The 12,822-nt window shown below is 41.6% G+C and overlaps 1 protein-coding gene across 1 annotated transcript in view; it reads right to left on the reverse strand.

The window, feature by feature from the left end:
- The window catches only part of dhx35 (DEAH-box helicase 35), a 112,548-nt gene that overhangs the window by 76,530 nt on the left and 23,196 nt on the right, over positions 1-12,822 (reverse strand). The window contains exons 4-7 of the mRNA XM_072243090.1: positions 11,412-11,489; positions 7,091-7,195; positions 4,443-4,504; positions 2,171-2,240 (exon numbers count right to left, since the gene is read on the reverse strand). Of these exons, the coding sequence (XP_072099191.1) occupies positions 2,171-2,240; positions 4,443-4,504; positions 7,091-7,195; positions 11,412-11,489 (315 nt within the window). The remainder of the gene's footprint in view (positions 1-2,170; positions 2,241-4,442; positions 4,505-7,090; positions 7,196-11,411; positions 11,490-12,822) is intronic.

Consider the following 12,822-nt stretch of genomic DNA (forward strand, 5'->3'; position numbering starts at 1 on the left):
GAAAATAATAAAGACAAGAGATATTACAGATGCTAGAAACCTAGAGCAACACACACACAAAACACAAATTCCATAGATGCTGCCTGACCTGCTGAGTTCCTCCAGCATTTTGTGTTTCTACAGTAGAAAATGTTGATTAAAGTTATTAAAATGTTGATTATGAAGCGCGATTTGGTCACACCGTTATTCAAGGAGTCTGTTCTAATTACTCCTGGAAACAAAAATTCTGCCACCAACACTTTGTGTGTGTTGGTTCTGCTTTGGTTCTCCATTTTTTCACCGGTTTTTTATTTCCCTTCTGTATTGAAACAATTTTGTGTACTGGGTCTCAAGGCATTGAAATGCCTTGGGGAGGAAACAGATGTGAAGGCAGCTTGCAAGAATAGAGGACAATGGTTGAGGTTTAAACCATAAGGCATAGGAGCAGAATTATGCCATTTGGCTTGTTGAGTCTGTTCTGCTATTCCATCATGGCTAATTTAATTTCCCTCTCAATATCATTCTCCTGCCTTTCCCCCATAACTTTTGGCACCCTTTCTAATTAAGAACCTACCAACCTCCGCTTTCAATATACCTAATGGCTTGGCCTCCACAGCCATCTGTGGCAATGAATTCTATAGATTCACCATCATAACTTCCCATAAAATTCCAAATCTACTTTGACGAGGAAGGTGATGACTGTGTATGAACATGTGGAGTGTGGCCGAACACAGTTTCTTAGGAAAGGGAAGACTTGCGGAAGGCTGGGTGACCCATGGGTTGGAAAGGAAGCAAAATATCTGGAATGAACATGAGAAACTCAAGATAGGAGCAAAAGTAGGACATACAGTCCCTTCAGCCTACTTAATAAAATCATGGCTGAACTGACTTCCCTGCTTTCCCGAATCCCTGCTTTCTCACTTACCCCTGACAATCTTTCATTCTCTTATCAAGAATTCTTGTACCTCTTCTTAATAACTATTCAAAGACTCTGCTGGTGGAAGAATGGTGGAATCCAGGAGGAGTTGAGGGGAACATGGGAGGAAGAAAATGGGATCAGTGCAGATGGGGGGGTTCATGGTCAGCACAGACTCTCTGGTTGAAGGGCTGTATCTCTCTATAACTCCTAAGTGTCACTTTAGCTTTATCTCAATAGATTTTTATAATAGATCTCAATAGATCTTATTTTTAAACAGTGAACCACTACTTCTAGGTTCTCCCACAGGAGGGAACATACTCTCCACAGCCATCCTGCCAAGATCTTAGGGGGTCAAGGGAACATGATGTAGCCTCCTTGGCCAAGATAAGCTGATAGAGAACAAAGCGTTCTGGGAAAGAGGACTGGAATCAGGATAACCATTGTCAATAGACTATTTTTAAATCATTGCACAGGAGGTGCTAAGAGCTGAATATTATGCAAAAAATTCAGCCACAAAATGATACCGCACAAAAGTGTCAGAAAAAGCATGGATTGTGGAAGGGAAGCATCAGGAAACAGCAGAGGTATAAAGAAAAATTGTAAATATTGAGCAAACAGTAAAAATAGACATCTGTTGTTTCTCTTTCAAATGCTAATGGAATTATAGAGTATTCCTAGGATTTTCTTCTACAACCTAGTATCGCACACTCAGTGGCCACCATATTAGGTGCAGGAGTGGAACCCGGTGGGGTCTTCTGCTGTTGTAGCCCGTCCACTTCAAAGTTCGACATGTTGTGCATTCAGAGATGCTCTTCTGCACACCACTGTTGTAACACATGGTTATTTGAGTAACTGTTGCCTTCCTGTCACTTAAACCAGTCTGACCGTTGCTCTCTGACCTCTCTCATTAACAAGGTGCTTTCGCCCACAGAACTGCCTCTCACTGGCTGCTTTTTTGTTTTCTACACCATTCTCTGTAAATTATCGAGATTGTTGTGCATGAAAATCCCAGGAGATCAGCAGTTTCTGAGATACTCAAACCACCCTGTCTGGCACCAACAATCATTCCACGGTCAAGGTCACTTGGATCACATTTTTTCCTCATTCTGATGTTTGATCTGAACAGCAATTGAACCTCTTGACCAGGTCAGCATGCTTTTATGCATTGAGTTGCTGCCAAATGATTGGTTGATAGGATATTTTCATTAATCAGTAGGTGTACAGATGTACCTAATAAAGCGGCCACTGCGTGTTTGTGCATGGAATACCAACCTTTCTTAACAAGCCAAGAGCAACATCTGTGTACAGAGTTCTTTCATGGGCCTCGTCCAGGAGGAGAACACTGAAACAGCAGCAAAATAATAGAACCCATTAGATGGCAGTGGTCATATACCTACCAAAGTTCCTTTATCACAACAACTATTGGTTGTAAAGCTAGCAAATTCCTTTTATCACAGGGTCGAGGATGACTATCACAGTTTCAAGTATATATTGTGATAAAGTGATCCATGATCCAGTGTTGCAACAGATGTTGCAAATTAAAATTAAACAATGTCAAAATTAAAGTCTGCTTCTTAACATACTGAATGAGAAATTTACAGAATTAATATTGAAGATGAAGATAAGCAATTTGCTCTTGACTCTTTGCCATTTTAATCCGCTCCACCCTACACTTCTCAAAATAACTTTCACTTTGCTACCACCTTGCTAGTCTAAGAAATTTTGATCTTTCCATCTAATATTGTCTTTTTGCTGTCACCTTTCTGTCTAATATAGTCTGTTTGCTGTCACCTTGCTAGACTAGGGACCTCTGATCTTTCTGTCTAATATCGTATTGCTTAGACATCTTATTGTTACAGCTGGAGCATGGTTTCCAGTCAATATTCAGCTAACATAATTTTTACTAGTCTTGAATAATGTGATTTGTATTCCTCTGTCTATAGGAGTTAACCTTAACACATAAGAATGGACAGTTGGAATATAATTGTTACTTTTGCCAAATATTATTTATCATCAATAAACAATAATTAATATTCCCACACAAACAGGATTTCCTGGTGGCCAAACATTTTAATTCCAATTTCCATTCCCGTTCTGAAATATCGGTCCTTAGCATCCTCTTGTGCTGAGATGAGGCCACCCTCCGGGTGGAGGAACAACACCTTGTATTCCATCTGGGTAGCCTCCATGGCATGAATATTGATTTCTTCTTCTGGTAAACAAATTACTCCCCCTCACTTTCCTCTACTCCCCACTCTTTGACCTTTCACTTCTTCACACCTGCCTATTACTTCCCCTGGGTACCTTCCTCCTTCCCTTTCTCCTTTTATCCACTCTCTTCTCCTATCTGATCCCTTCTTCTCCAGCCCTTGACCTATCCCACCCACCTGGCTTCACCTATCTCCTTCCATCTAGCCTTCTTCCCCTACCTCCACCTTTTTATTCTGGCAACTTCCCCCTTCCTTTCCAGTCCTGATGAAGGGGCTCAGCCTGAAACATCAACTATCTATTCATTTCCATAGATGCTGCCCGACGGACTGAGTTCCTTCAGCATTTTAGGTATGTTGCTTTGCAATTAATATTCCCAGCCCACAACCACATCAATAAACAGCAGAGAGCCTAAATATTTTACAATAATTGTCACATTCTATTCTTCTTTATAATTCCCCGCTTACTTATGTGTCAGATGAAAATTAAGTTGGGAGTGTATTCCTTCCTGTATCATTTTGATGATGCGTGGAGACTTGATCAAAATTGTGCTTAGCTTAATTTTCAGTTCATTGAACTAAGTACAAGCATTTGCTAACAACCTTATGACTAAATGAAACCTTAAATGCAGCAGGAACCAAGTAGCTTAGTTTTGTTTCATTTTACTTGCAATAGAGTTTAAAAATACCAGCCTGGTATGGAAGCACCAATGCCCTTGAACAGAAAATCCTATAAAAAGTAGCAGATGCAGCCCAGTCTATTGTGGGAAAAGCTCTCCCAACTATTGAGCACATCTACATGAAACGCTGTCGCAGGAAAGTAGCATCCATCATCAGGAACCACCACCACCCAGGGCATGCTCTTTTCTTGCTGCTGCCATCAGGAAGAAGGTATGCCAGCATCAGGACTCTCACCGTGAGGTTCAGGAACGGTTGTTACCCCTCAGCCATCTGGCTTTTGAACCAGAGGGGATAACCACTCAACTTCACTTGCCCCATCATTGAAATTTTCCCACAACTGACGGATTCACTTTTAATGGCTCTTCAAATCATGTTCTAGACATTTATTGCTTATTTATTTATTATTATTATTACTACTTCTTTTTATATTTGCACAGTTTGTTGTCTTTTGCACACTGGTTGAATACCTAATTAGTGCGGTCTTTCATTGATTCTATTATGGATTTTATTCTATTATGGACTTATTGAGTATGTCTGCAAGAAAATGAATTTCAGACTTGCATATGGTGACATATATGTACTTTAATATTAAAATGTACTTTGAACTTTACATATTGTAGAACTACAGTAACATTGCTTGTATAATCAATATTTACCTATATTTCTTCAGTAAAGGGTCAGCCATCATTTCCCTGACGAGCATCCCATCTGTAAGGAACTAAATCATAATGGGACAGTGTAATTCAATGTTTGCTTTCAGAATAATGCAATACTTCTTACTCACAGAGCACGAAAGGGTACCAATATATGTCATGTAACAATAGTTTATGCTTAAAAATTGTCACAGGACAAGATCCTACACCTTGCCTGCTGTTTTGTCAAGAAGATTGGTCTCCTGTAGTAATAAAGTTCAGTGAAAAGGAATGGGAAGTGTTTGTGAAGCAAAGTTTTAAAGAGTTAATCTCTTTAATTCCATCTCTTGAAACACAATTTGGTCCAATGAGACAGCTGCAATCTATGTAATCCATCAATGTAATCACACTCTGATGGCTAAGAAAGAAGGGAATGTGTAAGAAATGTAAAGACTTAATTGTAATGCTCTTTCTTTTTCCAATATCCCACGTGCCAGATGGGATGATATTTTCACAGTGGTTTGTGCATTCTAACACCTTAGCCAAATTGTACTGAGGGTCATGGAGTCATAGAGTTCCACTGCAAGGAAACTGGTTTTTTGACTCAACTTGTCAATGTCAACCATGATTCCCATCTAAACCATTCCCATTTATCTGCATTTGGTCCACACACCTCCAAACCAGGGGTTCCCAACCTTTTTTATGCCATGGACCAATACCATTAAGGAAGGGATCTATGGATCCCCACATGGGAACCTCTGCTCTAAACCTTTCCTATCCATGAACTTTCCAAGTGCTTTTTAAATGTTGTTAATATTTTATTTTCTTTTAGAGATACAGCGTGGTACAGTATCCCACCAATTTAACTCAAGTCTAATCACAGGAACATTTATGATGACCAATGTAACGTACTAACCGGTACATCTTTGGACTGCGGGAGGAAACCGGAGCACCCGGAGGGAACCGACGCACACATGGAAAGAACGTACAGAGGACCCCAGAATTTAAATCCGAACTTCAACTTCAACTCTAACGCTAACCGCTATGGTACCATGGCACCCTCAGCCACTAAACTACTTATCTGGATAGCAAGCAAGACCATAAGACATAGGAGCAGAATTAGGCCATTTGGCCCATTGAGTCTGCTCCACCATTCAATCATGACCAATTTATTATTTCTCTCAAACACAGACTCTTGCCTTTCCCTTATAACTTTTGAGAAAGTTATTCAGCCATAAGGAAACATCACAGGTAAGCTGCATCCTCTCTTTGACTCGTACAGAGTCACAGGGCAATAGGAGTACAGCATAGATACAGACCTTTCAGCTCCACGAGCCAGTGCTGTTAGTCCCAACTTCCTGCGTTCGGCCAATATCTAAGTCTTGCCCCTACAAACTTCTAGCAGGAATGGCCAAGCTGTGACTATGTGAAGGATCCATGCTCCATTTTATTGTCCTTAGCCCTTATTGTGCCTGAAGCTGAGTAAGGCTTGCTAGGTACGAGGTTGGATTGTTCTGGGCGCTGGGCAGGTTTGAAGAGCTTGAGAGCGGCTTCGGGCTGAGTGACAAAATCTGGGCAGTGTGGAGTCACTGGGAGGTGTGGTCTAGGCCGGGAGCCTTTTGCAGCAGCGGTGCCCGGGTCCTAGTGCGAGGTACGAATTGTTGTTTAGACAATTTAAATTTAAACATTGGCCCAGATCAGAGGCGAGAGCTGATTGCATTCGCACTCTGCAATCTTCACTCCTCTCTCCAGGGCACCGGAGCCTTTTGCCGTTTCATTATTTGGTCAATTTAAACACCGGCCCAGACAGACTGAAAAGACAGGGCGTCGGTCAGAACAAGGGACGATTCCACTCATTCTCCATGATGGTCATCTCCATGGCGCTGAGGCTATGAAGACTGCCCCAGCTGCTGTGCTCTGTGCCAGCTAATATGATGAACTGATAAGGGAGGCTTTGGGCCTACTCCGGGTTCTCCGGGGTTTGGATCTGAGGACTCCATTTTGATTCAGGATACTGTTGTTCACTTCAATTGTTTGCATGGTTTTTATTTTTTTTATCTCTTGCGCATTGAGTGTTGGTCTTCTATTTTTTTTTCTTTAATTGGGTTCTTTCGGGTTTCTTGCTTTTTGGCTACCTGTTAGCAAGCAAATCTCAAGATTGTATAATTTATAAATTCTTTGATATAACGTACTTGAATCTTGAATCTTAAAAACATTCTGACTTAGTACAGTTTGGGAACAAACCTGCGAACTTTCTGGCATTGTGTGGCATTGCTTTAAAGATTAGTCTCATTTGTTACGTGTACATTGGAACATGAAACATACAGTGAAATGTGAAGCTTGCATCACCATTTCTGATGTGCTGGGGAAGCCTGCAAGTGTCGCCATGCTTCTGGTGCCAACATAGCATGCCCACAACCCACCAACCTTAACTGTACGTCTTTGGAATGTGGGAGGAAAACTGGAGCACGCAGTGATAGAGAGAACGTACACTCCTTACAGACAGCGCAGGAACTGTACCCCTATCGGTGATTGATAACGCTTTAACCAATTTCCCTCGGGATCAATAAAGTATGACTATGACTATAAACCCTGACTGCCCTAACATCTACACTACCCTACCGCCCACTTCAGCCACATTCCCAGTGGCAAGCATTGACAGTAAACCTTACCTTTATTCTGGTGGCTTGGGAATCTGAGCAGTCATCAAAACGTATGCAATATCCAACCTCATGACCCAACAATGCCCCTCGTTCCTCTGCTACTCGCCCTGCCACCTAGAAATAAAAGGAAGCAAGATCAACAGGTATAAAGTGCTCATAGATCTTAAATACACTTAACTCAACTTCATTGGCCCCATCACTGAACTGTTCCCATGACCTATGGAGTCACTTTCAAGGACACTTCATCTTATGTTTGCCATATTTATTGCTTATTTAGTTATTATTTCTTTTTTTTTGTCTCTTGCATGTTGGTTGTTTGTATATACTGTTGGGTGTGGTCTTTAATTGATTCCATTATGTTTCTTGGACTTATAGAGTATGCCCACAAGAAAACAAATCTCAGGGTTGTATATGGTGACATACATGTGCTTTGGGGTGGTAGGGTGGAGATACATCTCCAATAAAGGAGGTGCAAGGTGCTTTCTCCCTCTGCTAGTCCGCAGACCACCCTTGGGCAAGGTGTAGCACTTGCTCAGCCCCCTGATCAGGGTCATGTGAAGCCATGGGAGCAGGTGGTGGATGGTCGTACGAGCAGCTAGTATATATCACAAGTCCTGGTTACGAGACCACTGACACCAGGCAGACCAAATCTGAAGAGTATTGATAATGGTTGGGTTCACCCGTCTTGTAAGGACACTATCCAGAAGAAAGCAAAGGCAAACCACTTTTGAAGAAAATTTGCCCAAGACAATCATGGTCATCCACATCATACGACATGACACATAACAACAATACATGCTTTGATAATAAATTTACTTTGAATATTGGACTTTGGACAAGAAATTCCGCACTTACTAGAAATTCAGATCAACATACGCAAAATAGTGGAGGAACTCAGAGTTCCTCCAGCATTTCGTGTTTGCTGCCTGCAAATCTTATTCTTTGAGATGCGACATAATAAAAAGAAAGGTGTATGTATGCAGAAGATATCACGAGTTTACAGGCAATGTAAACATACATTGTCCAGCACTACAAGTTGTTATCTAGGCCAATAACAAGAAGCAGTTATGTGATATTGCAAACAATAAAATAAAATAGTCATAATATTTCAACAGACATTTATTTTTACCTAACCGAGGAGAAAGGCTATGGACAGGTAAAGAACAACTTGATCAGAAAGGTACACCTTAAAAGGGTCTTAGATCCTCTCTTTCTTGACAGCATGAATGATGTTGACAAACACAGGCCATTCAGCCCACTGAGCACATGTTCAGTGGAGAGTACAGTGACAGGCTGAATCATGGCCTGATATGGAAACACCAATGCCCTTGAACAAAAAAAAACTTCAAAAAGTAGTGGATACGGCCCAGTTCATGACAGGTAAAGCTCTCTCCGCCATTGTGCACAACTACACAGAGCATTGTCGCAGGAAAGCAATATCCACCCCAGGATATGCTGTCTTCTGCTGTCATCAGGAAGAAGGTGCAGGAGCCTCAGGACTCACACCACCAGGTTCAGGAACAGTTATTACCCCTCAACCATCAGACTCTTGAACCAAAGGGGATAACTTCAGTCATCTTCACTTGCCCCCATCATTGAAATGTTCCCACAACCTATGGACTCATTTTCAAGGGCGCTTCATCTCATGTTCTCGATATTTATTGCTTATTTATTATTATTACTGTTATTTCTTTCTTTTTGTATTTGCAGTTTGCTGTCTTTTGCACACTGGTTGAATGCCCAAGCGGTGCGGTCTTTCATGGATTCTGTTATTATTCTATGGATTTATTGAGAATGCCTGCAAGAAAACGAATCTCAGGGCTGTGTATGATGACATACAAGTACTTTTGAACTTTGAACCTACTCTAAGACCTAGCTAACTCTTCCCTCCTACATAGCCCTCCATTTGTATATATTTATATAATTTCCTTTGGAAAGTTATTAAATACATTTCCAATGCCTTTGCCATCATGGTCTTCCTCAATATTAATTATAATACTAAAATTTGGAAGCATCCATAAGTTTTAATATTATACTTTAATTTTATAGTCAAAGAGAAGTACAACACAGAAACAGGCCCATCGGCCCATCTGGTCCACGCTGAAACCATTTAAACCACTTAATTCCCATCAACTTGCACTGGGACCATTCCCTCCATATCCCTACTATCCATGTACCTTAAACATTGAAATTGAGCTTGCATGTACCACATGATGGCAGCTCATTCCAAACTCTCACGACCCTCTGAGTGAAGACGTTTCCCCTCATGTTCCCCTTAAACTTCTCACCTTTCACCCTTAACCCATGAACTCTGGTTGCAGTCCCACCCAACTTCAGTTGAAAAATCCTGCATGCATTTACTCTATCTATACCCCTCATAATCTATCAAATCTCCTCTCAATCTTTGATGTTCTAAAGAATACAGACCTAACGTATTCAATCTTTCCTTATAACTCAGGTCCTCCAGACCCAGAAACATCCTTGTAAATTTCCTCTATACTCTTTCAACCTTATTTACATCTTTTCTGTAGTTAGGTGACCAAAACTGCATACAGTGCTCCAAATTAGGCTTCACCAATGTCTTATACAACTTCAACATAACACCCCATCTTCTGTACTCAATACTTCGGTTTATAAAGGCCAATGTGCCAAAGGCTTTCTTTACAATCCTATCTACCTGTGACACCACTTTAAATGAATTACAGGCCTGTATTCCCAGATCCCTTTGTTTTACCACAATCCTCAGTGCCCTACTGTTTACTATGTAAGACTCGCCCTGGTTGATCCTACTGAGGAGTAAAACCTCACACTTGTCTGTATTAAATTCCATCTGCCATTTTTCAGCCCATTTTTCCAGATCTCTCTGCAAACTATGATAGCTTTCCTCACTGTCCACCATACCCGCATCTTGGTGTCATCTGCAAATTTAACCACATTATTATCCAATCATTGATATAGATGACAAACAACAAAGGACCCAGCACTGATCCCTGCAGCACTGCATTAGTCACAAGCCTCCAGTCAGAGAGGCACACCTCTACTACCACTCTATGGCTTCTCCCACAAAGCCAATGTCTAAAACAAATTACTGCCTCAGTCTGAATGCCAAGCAATTGAACCTTCTTGACCATCCTTCCATGCAGGACCTTGTTAAATGCCTTACTAAAGTCAATGTAGACAACATCCACTGCTTGCCTCCATCCACGATCCTGGTAACTTCCTCGAAATACTCTATAAGATTGGTTAGACATGATCTGCAACACACAAAGCCATGCCATGTCAGTCCATGTCAATCCAAACTTATATATCTGGTCCCTAAGGATACCTTCCAATAACTTTCCCATAACTGATGTCAGACTTCCCAGCCTATAATTTCCTGGTTTATGCTTAAAATCTTTTTTAAACAGCAGAACAACTTTAGCTATACTCTAATCCTCTGGTACCTCTTCTGTCGCCAAGGATGTTTTAAATATCTCAGTTAGGGCTCCTGCATTTCTTATACTCCATAAGCACTTCATTTTTCCCTACTTGCCTATACCTACAATGCACCTCCTTTTCTCTCTTAACCACGGTCACAATATCTCTTTCTGTTGGCGCGTGGCCAAGTGGTTAAGGTGTTCATCTAGTGACCTGAAGGTCGCTGGTTCGAGCCTTGGCTGAGGCAGCGTGTGTGTCCTTGAGCAAGGCACTTAACCACACATTGCTCTGCGACAAGCTGTATGGGTCCTAATGTCCTTCCCTTGGACAACATTGGTGGCGTAGAGAGGGGAGACTTGCAGCATGGGCAACTGCCGGTCTTCCATACAACCTTGCCCAGGCCTGCACCCTGGAAACCTTCCAAGGCGCAAATCCATGGTCTCACGAGACTAACGAATGCCTATATGATCCAGTATCTCTTGAAAACCAAGGTTCCCGACAGTTGTTATCTTTACCTTTTACTCTGACAGGCATATACAAGCTTTGTACTCTCAAAATTTAGTTTTTTTAAGGCCTCCAACTTTCCAACTACCTCTTTGCCAGAAAACAGCCTGTCCCAATCCACACTTGCCAGATCATTTCTGATACCATCAAAATTGGCCTTTCTCCAATTTAGAATCTCAAGCCTTTATTTACATAAATGATGAAAATCAGTTCACTTTTCCAACTAAATTAACATGTGATTGTAAATTTGTAAGTGCACAGAAGATGCAACACATTACGCACACACCACTGCACAAATCTGTAAGGTTTCAGTTCAGGAGATAACTGTGGGTTTTCCAAAGTAAGTGCAGATTTTCTGATAAGGTCCTGTGGTTATTTGCTCAAGAGAAAGCAGAAGTTAGCTACTTACCGAAACTGCAGCCACCCTGCGAGGCTGTGTCACACCAATCACTCTTCCCTCTGCAGTCCAGCCAGCTTCTAACAGATACTGTGTACAAGTGAGAAGAGAGGTGAGACTGAAGGTGTCAGTCTGTGAAAGATGCGACTTTACATAGTTCACCTTTTTGAGGGTTTTCTGTGGAAGTCACAGCAAAAATGAAATACTTCCCTGTTGAAAATCAACATCTAAACTACACACAGTGGCCACTTTATTAGATACAACAGGAATCTAATAAAGTGGCCACTGGGTGTATGTTCATGGCCTTCTGCTGCTGTAACCCATCCACTTCAAGGTTCGACTTGTTGTGCATTCGGAGATGCTTTACTGCACACTACTGTTTTATAGTGTGATTAGTAGAGTTACTGTTGCCTTCCTGTCAGCTTGAACCAGTCAGGCCATTCTCCTCTGATCTCTCTCATTAACAAGGCGCTTTCACCATAGAATTGCAATTCAATGGATTTTTTTCGCACTATTCCTTGTAAACTCTAAACACTGTTGTACGTGAAAATCCCAGGAGGTCGGCAGTTTCTGAGATATTCAAGCTCCCCATCTGGCACCAACAATCATTCCACGGTCAAAGTGACTTAGATCACACTTCTTCCCCATTCTGATGTTTGGTCTGAACAACAACTGAACCTCTTGACCATGTCTGTATGTTTTCATGCATTGAGTTACTGCCACATGATCAGGTGTACCTAACAAAATGTATGTTTGGTCTGAACAACAACTGAACCTCTTGACTATGTCTGTATGCTTTTATGCGTTGAGTTACTGCCACATGATCAGGTGTACCTAACAAAATGGCTACTGAGCGTACAACATAACTAGCTTGTAATCCTCCCCCCCCACCTTCTTATTCTACCTTCTGCCCCCTTCCTTTCCAGTCCTGATGAAGGGTCTCAGTCCAAAATGTCAACTGTTTATTCACTTCCTTCGATGTTGTCTGACCCGATGAGTTCCTCCAGCATTTTGTATGTGTTACTCTGGATTCCCTGCATCTGCAAAATCTCTCATGTCTGTAAAGTTTTACACTCAGATTTGGAATACAGAAAAGGCTATCTGGCCCATTGTGTCTGTGCCCTTCGAACCCTGATCCAATTTGGTCTACACCCACGCCTTATCAGTTTTAGCTCTCCCACTATGGGGTAAATCCAGACTGCTGACTTTCAGCCTTTTATAGTAGAAATGTTATGTATTGCACTGTATTGCTGCTACTGCAAAAGAGAAACATATTTCATGAGATACGTGAGTGATGATAAACCTGATTTAGATATGGGTCTTCATCGTGGACTGAGAGTGGGAAGGGGGCAAGGGAAAGGGGAATCATGGTTGTGAAAAGGGGAAGAGAGAGGGGAGAGAACGGGAAGCACCAGAGAGACAT

Source organism: Mobula birostris, chromosome 2 (genome assembly GCF_030028105.1).
Source record: "Mobula birostris isolate sMobBir1 chromosome 2, sMobBir1.hap1, whole genome shotgun sequence".
In the NCBI taxonomy this organism is placed as follows: domain Eukaryota; kingdom Metazoa; phylum Chordata; class Chondrichthyes; order Myliobatiformes; family Myliobatidae; genus Mobula; species Mobula birostris.